Raw genomic sequence first — 24,553 nt, 5'->3', positions numbered from 1 at the left:
CACTTACTTTGATGTGGCCAATGCCCCAAATCTCTAGCTGGTCTGGCTACAGAATGAGCTCAGTTTCTTCCTGTGGCTCCAAGGAGAGCAAGGACACACCATTGCCAGCACAAAGAGAGAAAAGTCTTTTCCTGCCTCTTCCCCATTGTCCCAAATGGCCAAGCCTGGGCACACTGCCTGTGGAGAAGCACTCAACCACCCACAATGCCATCCTGCTGCTTTGCAGCAACCCAGGAAAAGATGCAGGGAGAAGCAGCTCCCAGAATCTCCAGGCAGCCAGTGCCGAAATGGTCACCCCACCTCTCGGGCTGGGTCCAAGCCACAGGCCCTGGGCAGCCTCTCAGTCCCAGTAGAGCAGTCATGGTAAAACTCTGAGAACATTCTAATGGCGATGATAATGTTGATGGTGATTACAATAAAGCTGTCAACATGAAGTTGGATTCACCTACTAATTTGTTCAAATTGGCAAAACAACCTCTCAGTTTAGGGAGGATTAATGGGAGGGGGAAGCTGGGATCTTTTGGTAATCGTACTATGTGGTCCCAATGAATAGTTAGAACAATTTCCACTTTTTTGTTATGTCAATAGCTTCAGTTTCATACAAGTACAAACAGAGATATATTTATTTCTATAAATATGTGAAGATATATATTCTAGAACATTTAGCATAAGGAATAGGAACATGGACTAGATAACCTGAGTGTACATCCAAGCTCTGATACTGGCCAAGGTGACCTTCATCGAGTCACTTAAATACCACTGTGCCTCACTTTCTTCATCTATGAACTGGGGAGAATGATAGTAACTTACCTCATCAGATTGCTGTGATGAGTAAATATTCGTTTATGTAAAGCACTTAGCACAGTGCCTGACATACAGAAGTCTCATTATTCTGTATCCTTTGAAGCATAATTGATTGCTATAGAAATTCATTTTTTATTTTGACAGAGGAAGTATTATCCTTATAAATACAGCTGACCAGAATATCCATAATGCCCACACTTCTCTACCACAATAGTTTGTGTGTACGCGTGCGCGCGCACACACAGACACACACACAGACACACACACACCATTTTTACCAAATTTCTCCCTCAGGAAAAAATAAAAAGATATATATATTTTTTTCCCAGCATCCTGGATAATTTCCTGACAGTAAGAACAAGTCAGCAAGTGGGGAAAGACCACAATGACAAAGACAGTGTGCTCTTAGGTCACCAATAGCCAAGAGAAGAAAAACAAAGAGGCACTGAAGTCCAAATAAGGTTAGCTTTCATTGCCTTGCTTTCATTTTCTTCTTTTATTTCCTTCCTTCCTTTCAGCTCAACTCAGGAAGCCACTCGCTGACTAACACCCCTTTCCCAGATGCTGCTCTGCAGTTATTGGGGTACTTTTTGGTAGAATAGAAGTGAGAATTAATCATCAAAGTTGACAAGGGCTACAAGAGACTCCTAAGCTCTTCTTTTCTAAACTAGTTCTTAAGAAAAGGTGGTAACTCTGTGTGCATCAAAAAAGCAAACAACGGATCCCATTTTAAGGTTGTATATCCACCTGAGTATGTTTCTAATCACCAAAGGGTACACTAAGACCTGCAAGGGATTTCAAACCTGGTTGCACAGTACAATCACCCTGGGAGCTTAAAAATGACCGATGCCCGGGCCAACCCTAGACCACTGAAAACAGGACCTCGGGGGTGAGGCCAGGTTGTTAAAGGGTTTGAGGTGATTTCAATGTGTTGGGCCATTGGGCAAAAGGACTGCAGTACAGCACTATAGACCATCTTAACTCATTGCACATCCTAGTCTACAAGCATAGAATGAAAGACTTGACTGCTTTTAGTTATTTAAATGGATCTTTTCATCCATGTCAATCATGACTATGAAAAATATTTCAACTGTCCTTAAATCTCAATAATGATACTATCCTTTCTTAGGAATTACCTAAACAATGGGATTAAGAACATTTTCTAAGGATTAAATGTACTATGACTTAGTCACATCTTGGAATAACTTTTAATTACCATTTTCAAATAACATTTTCTATGTATCAGACACAGTACCAAAAACTTTCAAATGGTATCTTTTTAAAATACATAAAACTCTACCAGATAAACATCACTACTCCTCATTATACCCCAATGTCCACAGGCTTTTTGATAGATTCTACTTAAGCCTCTTTCCCCTTAATCTTAGGAGTTATCACCTAATGCAGGTTCATAAATGATACCTATAGCTGCATCCTTTTACTTTGGAAAGTTGGCTGTAAACTTCTTTTCACAAATACTCCTCTATTTTAAAACTTTTTAAATGGATATTCTTTAATATGACTGAACGTGCTGACATCATTCAGGGACTTAGACTGAACAAACTGATACCTAAATAATAATAATGTTACTTTGACCACTCCTTTGAGCATAATACACAGAATATTATGGTCTTTAAATTTATTTTTGCCTTTATTCTTTTAAAAAAATTGTATTTATTTATTTAGTTAGTTTTAGAGAAAGAGGAAGGGAATTGGAGAAATAGGAACATGGATGAGTGAGATTAAATGCAAATGAACTAAGAACCTAAACTAAGAGGCAGAGTGTCAAAGTAGACAAAAGACAAGGCCTGACTATATCCCATTTATAAGAACATATTTTATAAACACTGATAACTTCAAGTTTAAATATGGAAGTATATATAATCAATCAGCTGCCCCTGCTGGGGATTGAGCCTGACACCCCGGCATGTGCCCTGACTGAGATCAAACCCAGGATGTCTTGGTTCATGCTCAGCCACAGATCAACACCAGCCGGGCTCACCTTTATTCTTAAAAGTCTTTTCCAAAGATATTTCTATTCATTTCATAAAAGTCTTTTAGTGTTCTTGCATGCAAAAAACACTAAACATTACCAGTCAAGGCAACATATATTAAGAGCCAGTATTAATTACTGCTTCCTCTATGTTTCCACTATGTGCTGTTTATACCCTTCCCTTTTTATTTTGTATTGGCGTGCATCCTAATTAGTCATTTATTTGTCTTTCTCCTTTTTTCCTCACTACACTGAAAATACTCTGGGCTCAGGGCACATCTTATATTCTTTATGTTCTTTCCATATCTATGCATGTAGTAGGCTCTCAATCAATGTTTTTTGAATTTAATAGAAAAGAGCATTAAGCTTGGCCAGCACGGCTCAGTGGTTGAGTGTCAACCTATGAACCAGGAGGTCATCATTTGATTCCCGGTCAGGGCACATCCCGGGTTGTGGGCTCAATTCCTAGGTGTAGGACATGCAGGAGACAGGTCAATGATTCTCTCTCATCATTGATGTTTCTCTATCTCTCCCTCTCCCTTCCTCTCTGAAATCAATAAAAATGTTTTAAAAAAAGAAAGAAAGAAAAGAGCATTACGCTATAGTTTGGGAAGCAATGCACAGTGGTGGTATACAGCAGTTTTGTTCAAACTATGCAATGTGTCATGGGTCTTGAAATAAATCATGTATTGTGAGCAGCATTTTTAAAAATTGGAATTTAAAACAGAATGAAATAGATGAGAATAGAAAATATAAGAGCACCTCCTGCATGGTGATAAGGTAATACTTTGCGAAACTTTGCTTCTGTGTTTACATGCGCCCATGTATGTGTGCAGGGTCAGGCTATAAAGTACATCTGACTGTGGTCACAGTCGAAACACCAAAAGCCTCCGGTTTAGAACAAGAATCCTGGAATCATTTCTCCTGGAGTCCTACTGAGGCTCTGCCATTAGCCGTGTGGCTAAGCAAATTAACAACCTTCTCAGTTTCCTCATTTATAAAGTGGGAATAGTTAAGTTGCTTGACATATCCAGAATTCCTCCTCCTGAATTTCACTTGGAAAACTATCACCATACTTCCATTTGCCCAAGCAGAAAGCCCACTCCTCATCCCCTCCCTGCTTCACCTCCCCAGTGTCCCTATCAACCAGAAACAGGGCCTTGCAGGCACAGAGCCCTGTGATCAGACTCTTCCTCTCCATCGTCTCTGCCAATCCTGCACTGTCACAGCCACCTGTGATGGGTCCCTCTGCTTATCCTCGCTGCCTGCTGCCTGAGCCATCTCTCCAGACCGTGCTTCTGATCATCTCAAATTCTGCTTCAAACTATCTTCCCATAGTTCCTCACTACACACAGTTTATTCATTATCAGGGCACAAGTTTTTGTTTAATTTACTCTAAGCACACAAGAAATCAAAGATGGAACGTATAGCCCTCCATCAATGAATAATGTTACTAAAAAATTATAGATTAAAATGAAAATATTGGTTTTACCTATCCATGTTTTGTCTATGTGATATTAGGTCTTTAGGCCCTTAAATACCCAGCTAGTTTGCTGGTTATTTTGGTTTTCCTCTGAAGATGTGCAATGATCCAGCCCCAACCACACCTCTCCAGAATGTCCCGCAAACCTGTGATCCCCAAGCCACTGTCACAGTCCAGCTCCTAAGCCATGCTTTTTCCCTTTACTATGCCTCCGACTCTTCAGTCCCCACCAGCTGCTAGAGGGGCTGTAGTACCTTTCTTTACTTCCTACTGACAAACACCTGTTTCTCCGGAAAGCGGGGGTGGGGGGGGGGGTGGGGGGGGAGGATGGAAAGAGATCAACCAAAGAACTTGTATGCATATGTGCATAACATATGGACACAGACAATAGGGTGGTGAAGGGGGGCGGGGCTAGAAGGGATCAGTGGAGGGGAAAGCGGACATATGTAATACTTTCAACAATAAAGATTTGATATTTTAAAAATCAATTAATATTTTTTAAAAAGACAGCCTAAATGTCTCCTCCTACTTGATGCGACCCTAACTCTCCAACAGTTAGTCATTCCTCCTCTAAGTTCTCATACTAATTTGGGCAATCTTGCTAGTATAACATTTATTACAATTGGAAAAAGACTACAGAACTAAGCAACCTGAATGGGAAGTATATTTTAATTGGCATTTTGAAGCCTCGCAACTTATAAGGTGATTCAAAAATTTTTTTTCCTCCAAAATACAAATTCTAAATGAACCAAAGCAAATTCCAAGTTGCCTCAGAAACTCAAGTTGAAGAAATTTCTAAATGTTCTTCTGATGTCTCATTATCTGCACCTTCTGCTCCTTTACTGCCTACCTGTCCTCCCCTTTACTCTTCACTCCGTGAACTCCTGATTTGTAACGATGAATCTGAGGCTCCATTAGAACCCCCTGCTCTCTCTCTCCTTTTAAAGTTGAACCATTGGACTTGACTGGCCTGAGTCGACACTCCTTACTTTTTCTACCCCATGGACGAAAGCTGAGCTTCATACCATTACTAAAGACGTTCCGAATCTCCAAAAAAGACACCTTGAGTTTACTAGAGAATTTCTGCTTATTATCCAGATATATGAGGTAGGTTTCTCTGACTTCTATCAGCCTATCCAGTGGTCGGCAAACTGCAGCTCGGCAAACTGCGGCTTGCAAGCCACATGCGGCTCTTTGGCCCCTTGAGTGTGGTTCTTCCACAAAATACCGACTTCTGTGCATGGGCCACGAAGTTTCAATCGCACTGTCCGTGCGCGCCCACACGTGGTATTTTGTGGTATTTTGCGGAAGAGCCACACTCAAGGGGCCAAAGAGCCGCATGTGGCTCGCGAGCCGCAGTTTGCCGACCACGGGTATCCATATGCTCATAGGAGAATGAATGCCAGAAAATGACTAAACAAGGTGAGATAGCAAAACTCTATGAGAGATTTTTCCCATTAAAAACAAGAAACCATGAACAAAGCCTCAAAGCTGGCTAAACAGCTTCATGAAAAGATATCCAAGATTTTTCCTCAAGTTATTGCTTGTAAGAAATTTTTAAAAAGTGTTAAAAACGCCAATGAAACCATTTTTATTACTATAATAGATTTGGAAACACTTTTACACAGTAATCCAGCATAGATGAAGTCAATGATGCCACCTTGATGCTTTTTAATTCAGCCTCTGTTGAGGGTCTACAGGATGAACTTGAACAACTGGTAAAAAAGATTACACCTTAACTGGGCCACCACGTAAACCCATGATTTAGTAAACTATCCTGAGCAGCAATCCCAAGCTACCCAAAAAGATACCCAAAAGAAAGCCACATAGGTAGGCCCTAACTCTAAATGCTCAAATTTAGGCAACTTCAAGGATGAGCCTATAATTAAATTAATGGCAAATACTATCAGAGTCCCCAAGGCAAACTACCATTCAAATGGGGTTTGTAATTATTGTAAAAAGTTTGGACACTGGAAAAAAAGATTGCTTAAAGCTGAAAAAACAACTACGAGGCTAACAAATACAACAAATAAAAGTCTACAAAATTTGTGAATCCTCTGTAAGGGCTCCAACTTAAGTTTTCTCAGCAATAAGGTTACCCAGAGGATCAAAAGAAGATTTTTACCATGCTCCTAATTCTTTAGGAGAAATTGATCTACCTATTGGGAATGAGGTAACCAAGCCCCTGGTAGAAACCAGAGCTGCCTTATCAATTCTGAACTCCACCAGACTCTCCATTCTCCTTTCTCAGAGTACAGAAGCCACACAAAGGGTGGATGTTTCCAATCAATCCATGACTATCTTCAAATCCCTTCCAATTCCTTTCAAACTGAACCTGTGCAGGAAATCCACTAATGTCTTTTGGTTCCTTCTGCCCTTATTCATGTCTTAGGATGAAACGACTTTCTTAAAACTCAAAAAGCCCATATTTTCTCCTTTCAAAAGGAGGAAATATTCTTACATCTTGAGCTTCTAACTAATGACTCTCAAAAAAAAACTCATCCATAGACTTACCCATAGCTATTCTAGGTTTTTCCTGTCACTTTAACGGAATCAAATCCTCTTTTAGATTCCATTCCAATAAACATTGGTCAAAAAATGTCACCGACATTGGCTACATTCATTCTGTATCACAAACAAGGCCTCATTATTTCTTGCATGATCCCTTTTAATACTCCTATCCTCCTTGTTAAATGTCACTTTAGTTAATATCTAAGAGTACTAAATCATGTTAATACCCCAGCGCCCAGTCATGCATAACCTTCACACCTTACTCTGTCATACCACCGGAAAATAAATTCTTGTCAGTTATAAATCTTTGTAGTGCTTTCTTTAGCATCCCTGCTGATCCTGAAATTAAATCCTCACTCACTTTCACATGGAAAGAGCAACATTATACTTGGACAGTAATGCCTCAGAACCACACTGAAAGTCCGACTTCCTTTTCCCAAATTTTAAAGGCAGATATTGCCAGTATAAAATGTCCTTACCAGTCCACCCACTTATAATATTCGGATGACCACCTCCTCTGCTCACCCTCTGAGGAAACATCGATGAAGATGCCCTCCATCTTCTTTGAGAGGTGAGCTCTTGAAACAGGATTGCCGACTTGTTTTGGACCAAAGATAAAAACAGTTCTTATATTTTAGAACTCTTAGTGGTTATCCAATTATCTAAATCTTAAGTAATCATAAATATTCCTGGACATTCCATCGCAAATATAGAAGAAAGCAGAAGTAATAATTTGGCTGACATTGCTGCTAAGTTAGAGGCATTAAAACAATCTCAGCACCCAATGGAAACATCCATCCTACCAACGGAAACAATTAGGGTTTTAAAAAGATAACATCATGGAAGCACATAATTTGGCTGTTCCACAAAGTTTTTAAAAAATGGTTAAAACAAGGCTGTAAATTTGGCCCTAAAAGAATGTTATGGGTAGCTCGGAACTACCAACCACTTCTCCCTGACTGCATACAACATCATATATTACAATATGCGCATGACTTAACTCACTAAAACACTGACCAAAAATGGTTTTATGAGAAAAACATTACTACTGGGGGTCATCTCATCTTCAAAAATAGCTTCCCAGGTATACCCCAAATGCCAAATCTGCCCATAGTACAACCTGGGAAAAACCATACCTCGATAGGTTTCCCCCCTGCCTTTAGGGTCCTCTGAAGTCTTGCAAATGGACTTCATTTACTTGTCTCCTTCTCAAGGTTACAAATCTGTGTTAGAAATTATTTGTATGTTTTTTCAATGGGTAGAAGCATTCCCATGCCACAGAGCCACAGCAGCAGCAGTGAGTAAAATATTAGAGAACTTCCCTACTTGGGGAATCACCTCAGAACTCCCTGGTGACTAAGGAACTCATTTCACAGGACAAATTATACAAACGGTAAGATCTGGCTGATTTTACAAATTGTGCTTATCATCCCCAGCCCTCTGGTCTTATAATAAAAACTTCATTGGCAAAACTTGTAGCCTTTCAATCTGCCTTGGCCTAAGGCTCTTCCTTTGGTATCGCTCAACCTAAGGTCTAGTTAGTTCCTTTGACAAACGTAGTCTCCTTGGCAAACACAGACTGCCTCCTTTTCAAATTATTACATGCAGAACCATGAGATTTGATCAAGAAATATATGAATTTGCACTGCTGAAAGGAGACCTCCTGATTTACTCTAAAGAACTTATAAGGGCCCTTGAGACTAACTCACAGCTCATAAAGCAGTCTTTCCATAGTGTGCTCCTGGGAGAGAAAGATCTACAGCATCATGTCTCCAGTTTGGAGATGATGTCTATTGAGAATGCCATCTCCATAAAGATGCTTGTCAGCTACAAAGGAAAGAGCCACATAATGTGTTACTACTAACCCCTGTGCTGCTAAACTTAAGGGTATTGACTCTTTGATTAATGTTTCTCATTTAAAAAGGACACCCAAATCTGACTGGTTATCTCAGACTACTAGAGGTCTTAAACTGAAAACCTCTAAACAACCCAAGTCCACCACTAAATTTCTCATTCTGGGATTGAAGCAGATGGCACCTGATGCAGATGGCTCTCCCAAGACTCTCGACCAGGTCAGTCATACATGATTCCACCCAGCAACCCTTATACTTGATTTTCTATTTGACTATCTTTGTCTCACTTACTGATTATATTCTTCCTTTTCCTAGCTCTTTAGTCTAATTTCAGGATGAACATACTCAGATTCTTATGTCTGCCTACTACAATGACTACCCTATTTGCTCTTCAACAGTCTTTTGCTCCTCCTATCCAACAATTATCCAACAATGCCAACTTAACTGACTGTGAATATACACACCTGAATTAACCATACTTATAATGAACTAGAATTAGTGAGTTGGCCCTTAAGCCTTGAAAGCTTACAAACCTAAATTGACATAACACCAGATTTAAAGTCTTTTTTATTCTCAAACTTCAAAAAAAAAAATGTCAATGGAACACATGGTCTTTCATCCATGAGGTCCTGCTAAACCACAAGGGATTACCCAAATACAATCTGGACGCTTACTGATAACTTCACTGTCTGCTTTGAAGATATAAATGGTTTAGGCAGAATCATGGGTTTTGTCCCTTTAAGCATTAGTGACTACACTCTTTCGTATGATTCAGACAACCAGGAGTTCACACCTCAAGGGACCTTAAGTGACTGCAATGTTACTTCTTACAATGTCTCTCTGATGTGGGGAAATTCCGGAAATAATGCCACTCAATCCTGGAAAGAGGCTATCCTTCCGCTCTGGAATACTACTTGGGGACTAGATCAAAAGTTTGGTGTTTTGTGGAAGACAAATGAAATATGTCTCTTAGGAAATGCCGGCCTGAAAACTTAGAACAATCAAATGCTAACCTTTCAATCCTGATCCAAATATATGGAAACATCAGGGGCTCTTTGAATCACTCATTATAAATCACATGATGACTTTAATGTCTTCTGCATGATCATCCAACATATTGCTAAGATGAAGTCTCTGCTCAGAAATAGGACTTAATACTTCCCTCAAGTTTGGGTTAAAGGGCCTAATTACATACTCTCACTTGAGAGCACCAGGTGTTTCCTCTTATGTGGGACTCAAATATAGGTCACGTTACTACCCCACGCTGAGGCAGATGTGGTATTGTTATGTTAGGACTTGATGCTGTTGCCAGAAAGACTCTCCCTTCCTCCACCATTATCCCCAATCTAAGCTATTTTGTCAATAAACTTCAACCAACATGAATCAAACAGAATTGGGATTTGGGGTATGGTCTTTTTGGGTACTCTCTCAACCCAAAACCCTATATAGATAGAGGCTTTGGACAGAGCTTTGTTAGAGCTTTCTTCCCTTGGGATGGAATAGCTGAATTTAAAAAGTCCATCAGAAATATTTTTATTCTTGTAGCACAAGCATTAAACACTACTGCAACTGGTCTTGAAGAACAACAAAGAATAACTGACATTCTGGGTGAAGTTGTACTCCAAAACTGTGGGGCTCTAGATTTGTTAGCCAACCAACAAGGTGGTACTTGTGCCCTTTTGGGAGATGAATCTTGCTTCTATGTTAAAAAATCAGATAAAGTGATACAACAACTTGAGATTCTAGAAAAGAATGGTAAGATCCTTGAATAAAAAGAGTATTTATTTATTACTCTATAAATTAGGATGGGACAGGCTTATTTAGCTGGCTGCCCACAAGAATAGGGACCTGGCTTTGTTCTATATTACAGGCTTAATCATATTGTTTTTTTGTGATTGTACTGTTCACTACCTTAATTAGGTGTCTTACCAGGTGCATCAAACAACAACTAACAGCCACTGCCAGAATCAGGTAGCTTAATGTCCAGAGATGATACAACAAATAAATCCAAATGAGACCACGTCTACAAAAGAACTTCCTATTTGAGGAATATGTGACTTAGCTCTGCTTCCAACAAGCCTCTTTGTTGCTCAAATGTGACCGACCATAAGCTCTCCTATTGTAAACTCAGGAAACTGCTTTCCTTCCTATGTGGGACATGACATACCAGGAATGAGCCTTCCTGGCAATGAGGGATCAGTGCTGCTTTTACAATGATGGACCAATATTTCCTCATGGTTGATCATCAATGCTTTCTAAGAAAAAAATCTAGATCAAAAGGGGAAAAATGTGAAAGAAAAACTGCAAAATAAAGTTGATATTGTCAAGAGAGTAATATAAAATGGATCTGGGAGACTTCCAGGAAGCTGAGCTAATACACACCCTCCATGTGAAACTAAACTTTTGAACTGGGCTAAACTAGACGGCTACCTCCCAAAGCAATTCCTGGAACTGGCTCGGCATCATTGAACTCTCTATTTAAAAAAGAAACTTTTTGGGCTCTGGCCGGGTAGCTCAGTTGGTTAGAGCACTGTGGATCGATCTATAGACAAGGCACATACAAGAAGCAACCAATTACCCAGCTGGTGTGGCTCAGTGGTTGAGCATTGGTCTATGAACCAGGAAGTCACAGTTTAATTTCTAGTCAGGGCATATTCCCAGGTTGTGGGTTCCCTCTCCAGTGTAGGGTGTGCAGGAGGCAGCTAATCAATAATTCTCTCTCATTCTTGATGTTCTATCTCACTCTCGCTCTCTCTCTTCTCTGAAATCAATATATACATATGTGTGTGTATTTATGTGTATATATATGCAACCAATAAATCTACACCAATAAAAGACAAACATGCAAATTGACCGTACCTTCACTACGCCTTAAGCCACGCCCACCAGCCAATCAGAGCAACCATATGCAAATTAACCCAACCAAGATGGCGGCCGGCAGCCACGGAGCTGGAGCGAGCAGGAGGCTTGGTTGCTCCAGTGATGGAGGAAGCCAAGCTTCCCTCGGCCAGCTGTAGCCTCCGCAAAAGGCAACAAAGTTTCAGTTATAGAAGGTAAATAAATCCCAGAATAAAAAAAAATGAAAAAAAGGAGAGGCTGGGAGCTCCCGTTGCTGAGGGGCTTGGCCAACCTGAAAACGGCCCTCAGCCCCTCACCCAGACTGGCCAGGCACCCCAGTGGGGACCCCCTCCACCCTAAAGGGGGTGTGGCCAGCCTGAAAACAGCCATCAGCCCCTCACCCAGGCTGGCCAAACCTCCATGGGGTGAGGGTCCCCACTGGGGGGGGAGGGGCTTGACCAGCCTGCAAACAGCCATCAGTCCCTCACCCAGGCTGGCCAGGCATCCCAGTGGGGACCCCCACCCTGATCTGGGACACCCTTCAGGGCAAACCAGCTACCCCCCACCCGTGCATCAGGCCTCTATCCTATATAATAAAAGGGTAATATGCAAATTGACCCTAATAGCAGAACCACTGGGAATGACTGGTCACTAGGACACACACTGACCACCAGGGGGCAGATGCTCAATGCAGGAGCTGTCCCCTAGTGGTCAGTGTGCTCCCACAGTGGGAGCTTTGCTCAGCCACAAGCCAGGCTGACGGGTGCCAGCACTGTGGTGGTGGCGGGAGCCTCTCCCACCTCCTCAGCAGCACTAAGTATATCCGACTGCAGCTTAGGTCTGCTCCTGCTGGTAAGTGGACATCCCCCGAGGGCTGCCAGGCTGCCAGAGGGATGTCTGACTGCCAGCTTGGGCCCGATCCCCCAGGGAGCAGGCCTAAGCCAGCAGGTAGACATCCTCTGAGGGGTCCCAGACTGCAAGAGGTCACAGGCCGGGCTGAGGGACCCCCCCTGAGTGCACAAATTTTTGTGCACCGGGCCTCTAGTGCATAAATCAATGGAATAGTAAGTCAATTTTCTCTCTCTTAAATCAATAAGTAAATAAAAATTATTTTATCCAAACATTTTTTATATTGAAATCTTTATTGTTGAGGGTATTACAAATGCCCTCCTTCCCCCACTCCCCACTTGCCCCCTCCACCCAGTTCCCACCCCACCTCAGGCCTTCACCACCCTATTGTTTGTATCCATAGGTAATGCGTATATGCATATAATCTCTTCCTACCCTTCGCCCGCTTCCCTCTGAGATTCATCAGTCTGTTCCATGTTTCCATGTCTCTGGTTCTATTTTATTCATCAGTTTATTTTGTTCATTAGATTTCCTGTTTGTTTATTTTTATTTATTTATTTTTATTTTTAGATTCAATTGTTGATAGATATATATTTATTGCCATTTTATTGTTCATATTTTTATCTTTTTTTCCTTCTCTGTCTTCTCCTTTTCTCTTCTTCCTCCTCCTACTTCTCCTCCTCTTCTTCAATACCCTTCAATGTTTCATGTAATATTGGTTTGGTAGTGATGAACTCCTTTAGCTTTTTCTTGTCTGTGAAGCTCTTTATCTGACCTTCAATTCTAAATGATAGCTTTGCTTGGTAGAGTAATCTTAGTTGCAGGCCTTTGCTATTCATCACTTTGAATATTTCTTGCCACCCCCCTCTGGCCTGCAAAGTTTCTGTTAAGAAATCAGTTGACAGTTGTATGAGCACTCCTTTGTAGGTAACAAATTGCCTTTCTCTTGCTGCTTTTAAGATGCTCTATTTGTCTTTTGATATTTTAACACATTGTATGCGGGAAACGTATTTATACGTTTTACGTATTTATACGTTCTACCCGTGTAGTAGAGCACGGGACACGTATTAATATGTTTTTTATAGACTAGCAGTAGAATGCGGGTAACGTATAAATACATAAACTAAAGTTATCGTAATTTTACTGAACGTGGCCATTTGCGCAAAAAATTAGCAAAAATGGCCCGTGCCACCTGTTAGCGCGCGATAAACACTACCTGCAAACAATGTGTTAATTATGATGTGTCTTGGTATAGGCCTCTTTGGGTTCCTCTTGTTTGGAACTCTCTGTGTTTCCTGGACTTGTAAGTCTATTTCTTTCACCGGGTAGGGCAAGTTTTCTGTCATTATTTCTCCAAATAGGTTTTCAATATCTTGCACTCTTTATTTTCCTTCCGGTACCCCCGTGAATGCGAATGTTGGTACACTTGAAGTTGTCCCAGAGGCTCCTTATGCTCTCTTCGTATTTTTTTATTCTATTTTATTTTTGCTTTTCTGATTGGGTGTTTTTTGCTTCCTCATATTCCAAATAGCTAATTTGATTCTTAACATCCTCTACTCTATGGTTTATTCCCTGTAAATTATTTTTTTTTCACTTTTTCCATTTTATTTTTATTAATCAAGATATACAAAACAGCCATCATTCTTTAAATGCCCAACCACCCAGCTGGTTCTCGCTCCCCAAGGTCACACCCTTCTTAGTTTGCTCCCCCTCCCCACTGCTCTCCCACTTCCCCTGCCCTTGTCCAAGGACAGTCTTGGGAGGAGGCTGGGGCAGAGCTGGAGGCAGGAAGATAAAACATTGGACAGACAGCTCGTTAGGGTTGGGGAAGAGAGTAGGAGGGGTAGGTTCTTAGAGACCTTTTTTAATTCCAAATATCCAGCCCTATTCCCAGTCCCTTTCAAATCATTTCCCAAAGTCCAGCTCCTCTCTGCCCAGCACCCACTACCAAATGGTGTGGCCCTTAACCGTACTGACCCCTCCACACCATCCCTGGCCCCAGCCTGCCCCCTGAGCCTCCCTCTGGTGGGGATTCCTGGACCCATTCTCTCCACAGAGCTCCCAGGGATGAAGTGCAGAGACCCCAGGAGGGGCCGCTATGAAGCTGAACCTGGCAGAGGTGAGGCAGGCACGGGCTGGGGAACAGTGCGGTGACGGTAAAGAGAGGAGTTTTATTTCCAGGCCCACAGTCTCTAAGGTCCCCTTTCCCCAGCATCCCCCCAAGAATCCCAGGGGAAGATTCTCAGCTCCCCCGGACAGGCTTCTCCAGCTTCACGCTCTTGGCTGCTTCTCCAATCAGCTCCCAGAAACTTCCAAACTCCAGTTTAGAGTTGTTACAGCTGCCCAAGTTGGCGATTCTATCTTCCAGCCCACAGTTGTTCGGCATAAGGTGAGGCAGCTGCTGGGTCACGAGGTTCTGTAGCTCGGAGGGTGTCAGCGTCTCCTTCCCACCCTCCGCCGAGTACTGGTGGAAGTTCTTGATGAGGGTCTCAATGGCCCTCTCCACGTCACTGAATTCCTGGGCATGCTCGGCATTGGCTGACCGACACTGTCCCATGGTGCCTGGTGTGCTTGGTCCTTTGGTTGAGAGTTGTGTAATCTACAGCCTGCCCCGGAGGAGCCGATGGCTCATGATCTACCTGCTGACACCTCTGAGGCAGGACAGGATCTCCCTGTAAATTATTTATTTCAGTTCATGTAGCCTTCATTTCTGACTGGATCTTTTTTATGTTATGTTCTTACTAATTTCCTTGAAATTCTAAGATCCTTGACATTCTTATTAAGATCCTTGAGCATCCTTATAACCATTGAAGCTCATTAAGATCCTTGAGCATCCTTATAACCACTATTTTGAAATCTGTATCTAGTATTTTGCTTCCTTCCATTTCATTTCATTCTTTTTCTGGAAATTTCTTCTGTTCTTTAATTTGTGGCATGTTTCTTTATCTCCACATTTTGGTCACTTCCCTGTGTTTGTTTCTATGTATTAGATAGAGCTGCTATGCCTCCTGGGATTGGTAGAGTGGCCTTGTGTAATAGGTGTCCTGTAGGGCCCAGAGGCTCAGCCTCTTCAGTCACCTGAGTTGGGCACTCTAAGTACACCCTTGTGTGGGCTGTGTTCACTGTCTTGTTGTAGTTGAGCCTTGATTGCTGTTGGTATCACTGGGAGGAATTGATCCCCAGGCCAGTTGGTACTGAGTACCAGCTTCAACTAGAGTGGAAGAGCTGCTGTGCAAGAGATACCACTATGGAGCAGGACTTGCTTCAGTGGAGCTTTGGTGCTCACTGAGTCTGTCCTTGAGCGTGTTGGTCATGGATGTGTAGAGTTGTAATCTGGCATGGTCTAAAGCTGTCCACCGAGTGTACTGGCTCTGGGGCCTCCCTGGAGGTACAAAATCAGCCACTGTCTGTGCCCTGTCTGGGGCTACCCAACACAAGCTACAGAGCTTGTAGATGGCTGCTACTTATGTTGGACTTGGAAGTGCCCAGGAGAGGCCAAGCTATGAAATAAGGCAGGCTGCTGCTGGCGCTGGGCCCCCAAGGGCCTCTTATTGAGAAGAATGTGGCATGCTGATGCCTACTGCTACTTGCTTGGGAGACTTTAGGGGAGTCTAAAACCTGAGTCAGTGCAGAATATTCATATGGAAAAGCTGCTGCAAACAGCTTGCATGGGGCTGCAAGTTGGGTGGGGCAGGATATAAGGGAATCACCAGGGTGGAGTGAACAGGGTGAATCAGGCTGATGGAAACTCAGATATGGCTCCTGCTAGTCAGCTCTGCAAAGAGGGAAGTCTCAGCATAGGGACAATGACCTTTGCCAGCACTTTTGTCTGGGAGAAAGCCACCCCAAGTTCTTGCCCTAGTGCCAGACAACCCAGTTCTTCCCTGTATGTCCTTGGGTGCCCCCAAACCACTGCCCCAGCACTGCAGCTCAGAGGGAGAGAGTCCAAGTAAGTCGGTGCACCAGCCCTTTAAGAGGAACTGCCTGGGACTTCAGCAGCCTCTGTGTTACTAAGCCACAATCCCTGCTGGTTTTTACAGCCTGAAGTTATGGGGACTTCTCTTCCCAGCACTAGGACTCTGTTCTGAGTGGTCTGGTGTGGGGCTGGACTCCTTGCTCCTCATGGGAGGCCTCTGCAGCCTCGATATCCCTCCCAAGTAAAAAACCGCCACAAGTGTGTGTTGGACAAGCCCATTCTAAGCCTCCTCTCTCCTATCAGTCTCAATGAGTTTTTTCTTTAGTTCTCTAGTCATATGACTTCCAATCAATACCTGATTTCAGGTATTTCTGAATGATGGTTGTTCTGTATTTTAGTTGTAATTTTGATGTGGTTGTGGGAGGTAGGGTTTAGCTATGCTACCATCTTGGTTCTCCCAAAAAATATTTTTTCACCTAGCCATGGACACAAGAAATTAATCATATACAGTATAAAGTCAGTGAGCTTGCCAGCATCAATCACAGCTCATTCAAAGCAACTTGTGCAATCGCTTTGGAAAACCCCCCTTTTTATGTCTTAATAAACTCTATCCCTTTCTTTCCACCTCAGACCACAGTTGGGTTCCTATCCGAATCTGGTTCCAGAATTGCAATTCCAAAAAGGCCCCCAAATGAAGCTTTTGTTTGCCTTGCAGTTTTTGGTCAAATTGATTGACACCCCTGACTCTTTAGAGCTCATAGCCTGCTTCCATCATTGAATCTGAAGGGCTAGCCAAATATCTATGTAAAAATATAAAAAATTGATGTTTTGAATCTCAACTTTTTACCAATATAACATTAGATGGTATGTCGGATGGTCTGATCAAATAATTACCTGATTCTTTCAGGTTAGGTCTTAAATGTTAAACATCCAGAGGTAGTTACACTCTCAGAGGTGCAAAGGAGGGTTGAGTCATCACTGGAGCCAGGATAAGAACGAACTGTAGCTCAGAACTGTCATTCAGAGCCTTCTGTTGGTCTTCCTGCAATCAACTCATCCCAGTAATGCATGTGGTTTCTCTAAGCATCACTCCTGCTTTATTAACTCGAATTCTTCCTTCCCATTGTCAATATCTGCCCTGAACTTGTCAATTAGAGTCATGCCCCTGTGTTTGTAAAATAGCTCATGGATAGAAAGCGAAGAACACACCTTAGCCAGTCAAATCCAAAAATTCCAGCTTTGAAAAAAATGTCATTAAAGAATTTCTCTGCACAGGTCTCTTAGGAGCCAGAATTGATTGGAATCATATGAAAATCCATTACCTTTATTTCCATTTTTATTTTTGGATCCACAGTAATATGCTCTTAAAGAAAACTAAACTGCTGTAGTAGCACAACTCATAACAGCCAAACCCTTATTCAACTACTTGCAATTCAAGGATATCCCCAGATTGCTCTATGTTTAAGAAGAGAGGCAGACTAGATAGTGAAATCTTGCCAGGGTGAAGATTCCTTTGCCTTAGCACCACAAGTCAAGCCTATAAATACACCTTGTCCAGGCGAAAACCCGAATCAATTCCCTCACTCATTAGTATCTCACATTGGGGTGAGAAGGAAGAGCAGGAATTAAAATGTTTAGAGAAACAGCTCTGGGTCCTGGAATTAAACCATAACCATACTAACTGTCCCTAAAAGGGATAATTAACACAAGTAATTAACTGCAGGGGCCTTCGAATTATGTCAATAGCATGGCCATCAAAAAAAAAAAAAAAAAGGCATCCTTTGACTTTAAAGAACGTATAGATTTATCATACATAGTCCAGCACATGACAAAAAGCTCCTCTAAAGTTATCATAATTTAGATATGGTGAGCACTGAAATATGTTTTAGGAAAGGGGAAGAAATAGGAGAGAGATAAAAATGGGTTAAGTGTAGGAGCATGGAAGTCTGAGGCCAAAAGGAAACTCGGAAATCACCTAGAAAATTGGCAGTGCTCAGGCCAAGTCTGAGCTCTAGATCTCCAAAGGTGTTTTGTTTGGCCTGCCCAATTTTTATTTTTATTTTTATTTAATGTTTAGCAATTCTGAATGAATTTCCAGTGTTTTAAATCTGGGAGATTCTTTATAAAAAATTCAAATTTCCAAACTCGCTTGAAAAATCAGAAGGTCTGGCAACACTGGGCCCTGGTTCTTAAATAAAACTGTCTAGAACTTACTAATGTTGTCCCTCATTGAATGGGCATGTTGTCTCCAGTTCCTTTCACTCCCTAATGTCTTCCTGACATGGAACCAAGATTGACTTGCATGTAGTTTCCTCTGTACTCTCCTGACATGCCCCCACCCCAATCTGCTTTGCTTATCTCTGATGCCTGTCTTCCCTTGTGAACTTGCTGCCACTGCTCTTATCAACGCCTCAATTTCCTCATCTGTATGAGGAAACTGAGGTTCAGATGTGTCATGCCAGGGGAGAGACAGTATCAAGATCCCTTACTGACTAATGCAGCAGTCACCTATTTCCAAGTCCTGCTCTCAGGTTCAGAAGAGAAAATAGCAGAATTTTAAAATCACTCATAGTCTGAGAATAGATAAAAAAGATCTAGAGATTTAACAGAAGTATAAGCAAAATGAGGGCCAGACATTTAGATAAAAGTTGATTGGTATAATACCTCCCTGTATCCCAAACTCTTACCCATGCTCCCTGTACTGCCAGCCAGGTTCTTGTTGCATTTTATCTAGTATGCACCATACAACCCCTATCCCACAAAGCTTGGCCCTAATAGCAGTATTCTGGTGAAGAAGTATATGATGAAGCTATCTAAACTGTATGGTCTTTTGCTTAATATGATTTGCGTAATTTGTACATGACAATGTGGAATCCAATCAGTTGTCAGAATACACACTTCAGTACGTCATGTACAAACTAGTATATTTGCTGCATCACTTTCAAAATAAAAATCAAAACACATGGCAACATATATGGCATGCAAAATATCAAAGGAGCCTGCCCAGCGGGTGTGGCGTGGTGGCTGAGCATCAACCCATGAACCAGGAGGTTCCCATTCGATTCCTGGCCACTGCACATGCCTGAGTTTTGGGCTTGATCCCCAGTAGGGAGTGTGCAAGAGGCAGCCAATCAATGATCTCTCTCATCATTGATATTTCTATCTCTCTCACCCTTTCCTTTCCTCTCTGAAATCAATTTATATATATAAAAAAGATGTAGTGCAATTTGGGGGTTTATCGAATAATGAGAAGAATATTTAAAATTGACACTCTTCCAGAGAACCTGGCAGGCCTGGTCTTTGTATTCATTAATGTTTTCTTTACCCTATATCCCGTCTTTTCTCAGAGTTTAAGAGTTTCTTTTGAGTGGGCAAATGTACAAGTTCATATAATAGTTTGAAAATGTGTTAAAACATTGAAATATGTGATTGTGTAAAGTAAAATTAATCAGAATGATGTGGAAGGTACAGCATGATGACTATAGTTAATACTGTGTCATATATGTGAAAGTTGCTAAGAGAATAGATCTTAAAAGTTCTCATCAAAAAAAAAAGTATGTAACTGGGTGTGGTGATGGGTATTAATTAAACTTATATGGCAAGCACTTACATATATATATATATATATATATATATATATATATATATGAAATTAAAATGATTATATATATATAATCATTATGTTGTATGCCTAAAAGTAATACAATGTCATATGTCAATCATGTCTCAATTATAAAACAGAAAATAAAATGCTCAGAATGATGAGAATGAGGATACAAAGGAAAACAGAGAAACACTCCTCCTGACTACTATTAATAATAGTTATCCTTTAATTATGCCCTTGTTATGTGATAGCACAATTATTCAAAGGATAGGCTCTCAAGACTGACTTCTCGGGTCCAAATCCTGGTCCCATCATTCACTTAGCTGAGTAACCTGTTGAAATTCTCAGTCTAAGATATAAGTTATGCCCTCATAGGTAAAATGAGGCGTGTTAGCTCACTTGACATACCATGTTTGATAAACAGTAATAATCTATAATAATAAAAGCATAATATGCTAATTAGAGCGGACAGCCAAACGACTTTCCGACATCCTTCTGGACAACCTTCAACTTGAAGCCTGGGCTGCGAGGGCCGAGCCCCTTGCATGAATTTCATGCACTGGGCCTCTAGAGGCCCAATAATAATAGAAACAGAAAACAGAAGGTGGCTTTACTCTGCTTATTGGCCTGGGGAAGTAGAGGTATTTTCCTATCTAAAGTTCTAATCAAACTACGAATTGTTATACCACAAAATTGCAGATTTGTGTCTGTGGAGGCGGGGGGGGGGGGGGGACTAGAATAATGGCTCATTTCTTCTGGAAAACTAATGTCACCATACTATTGTTTCTAGGGATCAGATTTGGCTTGAGCTAAGCACGCTCCCAAAGTCGAAGGCTACTCAGAACACATTACTCTTTTACAGTAACATTTATAGGAACCATGTACCACTGGGATTTTATTAATTTACATATTTTAGAGAGGGAAGCTCACAAAATTGAACTTCAAGGTATGAACTACAGCTAATAATGCTAAAATTATTGGTGTAAGTATAACAATAATAATATTCAATGTCATTTTAATTTCTTAGCATGGTTTGTCATGTTCTCCATAATCTAGCCCTATCCTACTTCCCAGCCTATCTACCTTAAATTCCAGGCTCCAGCTATTTCAACCTTCTCATCTACTTGTGAACACACCAGACTTCCATTCCTCTATACCAGTGGTCGCCAACCGGTGGTCCATGGACCACTGGTGGTCCATGAGGTCTGAAAGGTTGGTGACCGCTGCTCTATACTATTCCCTTGTTCCAGCAGGCCTCCATTCCACTGAGGAAATGCTCTTCCTTTCTCAAGTCCCAGCTCAAATGCTATACCCACCACAGAACTTTTCTCAGTTCTTAACCTTAAGTGAACCTCTCCTTTCCTCTGCCATTTAAGATCACATTATTGATATCACTGCCATCTGATTCCAATCGCACTATCTGGTGTTGAAGATATCTGTCAGCATGCCTATCTTTCTCCAGAGGCTAACCTAATTGAAGGCAGGGACTATGTATTCTTCCCATGAACTTAGTTTTAACTTATAGTTCAGTCTCATAATCTTTGCAGTCTCAGGAAATACTTTGATGTTTATAAAGAACTTCCCAAAGAAAAGGCCAACTAGCTCAAAATATATACATTCTTCCAGTTTTTAATTAAAGTCACTAGGTGATTCTTGGAAAGCTATAGTTATAGAAGCAAGACACTTTCTTTTGTACTTTCCCACTGTTGTTCTATACCCAATTAAGTTAAAGAAATACCTCACTTGAGAAAAAGACTACAGCCCAGCCAGTGTGGATCAGTGGTTGAGCCTTTAACCATGAACCAGGAGGTCAGGATTCGCTTCCCAGTCAGGTCACATGCCCAGGTTGTGGGCTCTATCCCCAGTAGGGGGTGTACAGGAGGCAGCCAATTGATGATTTTCTGTCATCATTGATGTTTCTCTCTCTCTCTTCCTCTCTCTGAAATCAATGAAACATATTTTTTTTTTTTAAAGAAAAAGACTACAAAAGCTGGGGGTTCAAAAGATCGAGGCATGGGATGAGGAAATAAAGCCTGTAAATCTGACCAGGTCTGTCTAACTCTCATCCTCTAGCTCGAGCTTCATGACCAGATTCACCCCTTAAGCACCATGACCTGCCCCCATACAGCTTCAGACACCAACCAATGCGTACCATCAGCACTATCTCTTCAAAGTCACAGTCAGAAGTTAGAAGAGATTTCTTAATATCCTGATCTACCTCCCTGTATCTTTTCTCCGCCCCTATATTTATCCTACTGATAGGAAGGGTCCTTGTTACCCTACTTGCTACACACAAAAGATTAAGAAACAGAGAAGGATGTCCCTCAGGCAGCCAGTGGTGCTAAAAGTATGAGTCTTTGCAAAATTGCAGGTGCAACTATTTTGTTTTGTAATTTCCATTTCTCAGGGCCTTAAAAAACACACACATTTTTGGCAATGACTTGGGCACTGACTCTGTTATTTGCATTCACGTGTAATTTAAAAGAAGGTGTGATTGTATAATGAGTAACCGGTGCTTTCACTGCAGATTCTTGTCTAGCGTCCTCAGTTCTCTGCCTGAACGAGCCAGAACAATTTCTCACACCTGAAGCCAACCGGAATCTAAGAAATTGTTAGGAAATACCAAATTAACAAAATTTGATGGAACTGCTGACTACTCTGGGTGTAAATCCACCTACAATCAGAACTACTATCCAGGTTAATTCAAAATTTGGGGAAAAAATACACCCAAACTAACTGTGACACAGGAAACTAGTAAAAAAAAAAAAAAGTTATGTTAAATAACTTACTGTAAGTAGTAAGTAATATATTTAGTGTAAATTTTGCCTAAACTTCCAAGAGATTGATCTGTGCTGGATTAGACCTGGCATCCCAACAAGCTTTGATTTGTTTTGTATGACCAAATTATTTTATTATTTATATAATTTATTTTTGCTAATCCTCACCTGAGGATATTTTTTTCCATTGATTTTTAGAGAGAGTGGAAGGGAGGGGGGAGAGAGAGAGAAACACTGATATGAGAGAGACATAGCCATTGGTTGCCTCCCGCACTAGCCCGACCACCGCCTGAGATCGAACCTGCAACCCAGGTAGGACAAGGGCCAGGGATCGAACCTGCAACCAGGTATACGCTCTTGATCAGGAATGGAACCTGCGACCCTTTGGTACTTGGGCCGATGCTCTAACCACTGAGCACACCGGCCGGGCTGATGACCAACTTTTAACTGGTTATCAGTTGTTTCCCCAGCTCTGGGCGCTGCGGAAGCCAGAGTAGGTGCCCTAGGGAGCCACCGGTGGAGCGGTCAGCACAAGTCCTCCCAGGTGCCGGCTGGGTGTCCAGGAGGCCCGGGGGCCCTGTCTGCCCAGCAGAATGGGAGGCTGGGCTCTTGCGCTCCCAGATGCTGAACTGGCGCGGCACAGCCCGGGAGAACTCGGGCTTTAATTCCGACCCTCCCGGGGGCACCTGCGAGCACAAGTCCCCACCAAGGCGCCGGGAGGCCTCGATGCCCTCTGGGAAATAGGGGCCCGCTGAGTCGTCCCCACCCCCACCCCCAGCTCTGCCACCAGCAGCCCCAGGTGCGGTTACGGGAGTCCGGGACAGTTCTCCCCCGCGAATCCAACCCAAGAACACCTTCTTCCTCCCAGGACCCACTCCTCTCTCGCTCTCGCTTCCCATTCCGTTCAAAACGCCGCCCTCGGATTCCTGGGGGAACTTGCCCACCACGGAGACGCACCCTAGCACAAGGGCTGTCAGCGGTGGGCGCGCGCGCACGGAGCGCTCTCAGCCCCCGGCACACACTCCGACCAGAAGCCGGTTCCGAGCTGTTTGGCCGCGGGTGACAGCGTCGCCGCCGCCGCCGCCTCCAACTCGGAGTCGGAGGAGTGACTTCTGGCCTCTGGGCGGCTCGGCAGCTCGGACGGCCGCCGACCCACGCGTGGGACCCTCCCGCGAGCTCCAGCCTTTACCTGCGCACCGGCCGCGGTGGGGGACTCCGGGGCGCAGCACGGGGCGCGGTGCCCCGGGTGGGCCGGGCGGTGGTGCAGTGGGGACCTCGGCCGCCGCTGTCCCCTGGAGCGCCGGGCCTGCCGGGCGGTATTTATCCGGGGGCCCGGCCCCAGCCCCGGCCCCGGCCCCTGCCGGAGTATTGGGCAATCGGTCCCGCTACGCGCTGCCGCGGGAGCCGCCGCCCTCTGCCCCCGCCGAGCTCCGCGGCGGCGGCGGCCACATGGAGGAAGGGAGCCGGCCCCCTCCTCTGGGCTCCACCTTCTTTCTCGCCTCCTCCCCGGGAAGTCCTTGCCCGGGTTCTGCCCCACGCCGCACACACACCCCTCGCGGCTTTGCGGGGCACCTTGGCCAGTCTAAACCGGTTAGGACTGCGCGGGCTGCCGGGGGAAGGAGGCGGAGGCGGAGAAGATGGAGGCGGAAAAGCGGGCGGTGGGGGCGCTGCTCCAGCTCTCGCGGCCCGGAGCGGTGCGGGGCCAGGCCGGCCAGGCGGAGGGAGGGCACTGCCAGGGCCCCGGGCCGGGCCGGGAGCCACCAAGGCGTTAGAGCTTGGCACCGCCGGCCGGGCGCCCTCTCCGCGCTCACAGGAGTGCGCCCGCCGCCGCGCTTGTGCCGACGCCGACCCTCCCAGGGCCCATGCGCAGGTGGGGGGATCCCGGGGTCTAGAGATGAATGCGAGTCGCCCCTGGTCTCCCAGGC

General features: G+C 43.3%; 2 protein-coding genes across 3 annotated transcripts in view; both read right to left on the bottom strand.

Moving 5' to 3' along the window:
• SLC16A9 (solute carrier family 16 member 9) overlaps positions 1 to 23,957 on the bottom strand; it is a 65,385-nt gene extending 41,428 nt beyond the window's left edge. For both annotated transcript variants that reach the window (XM_059662662.1, XM_059662663.1), the window contains exon 1: positions 23,818 to 23,957. The gene's annotated coding sequence lies outside the window, so the exon portion shown is untranslated. The remainder of the gene's footprint in view (positions 1 to 23,817) is intronic.
• On the bottom strand, positions 14,446 to 14,998 carry LOC132214942 (protein S100-A14-like). Its single transcript, XM_059662661.1, has one exon. It carries the CDS (start codon positions 14,886 to 14,888, stop codon positions 14,574 to 14,576), a length of 315 nt encoding a protein of 104 aa, XP_059518644.1. The 5' UTR covers positions 14,889 to 14,998; the 3' UTR covers positions 14,446 to 14,573.
• Positions 23,958 to 24,553: the final 596 nt, after the last annotated feature.

This window comes from Myotis daubentonii, chromosome 13 (genome assembly GCF_963259705.1).
Source record: "Myotis daubentonii chromosome 13, mMyoDau2.1, whole genome shotgun sequence".
NCBI lineage: Eukaryota > Metazoa > Chordata > Mammalia > Chiroptera > Vespertilionidae > Myotis > Myotis daubentonii.
This window is presented reverse-complemented; position numbering and strand designations above follow the sequence as displayed.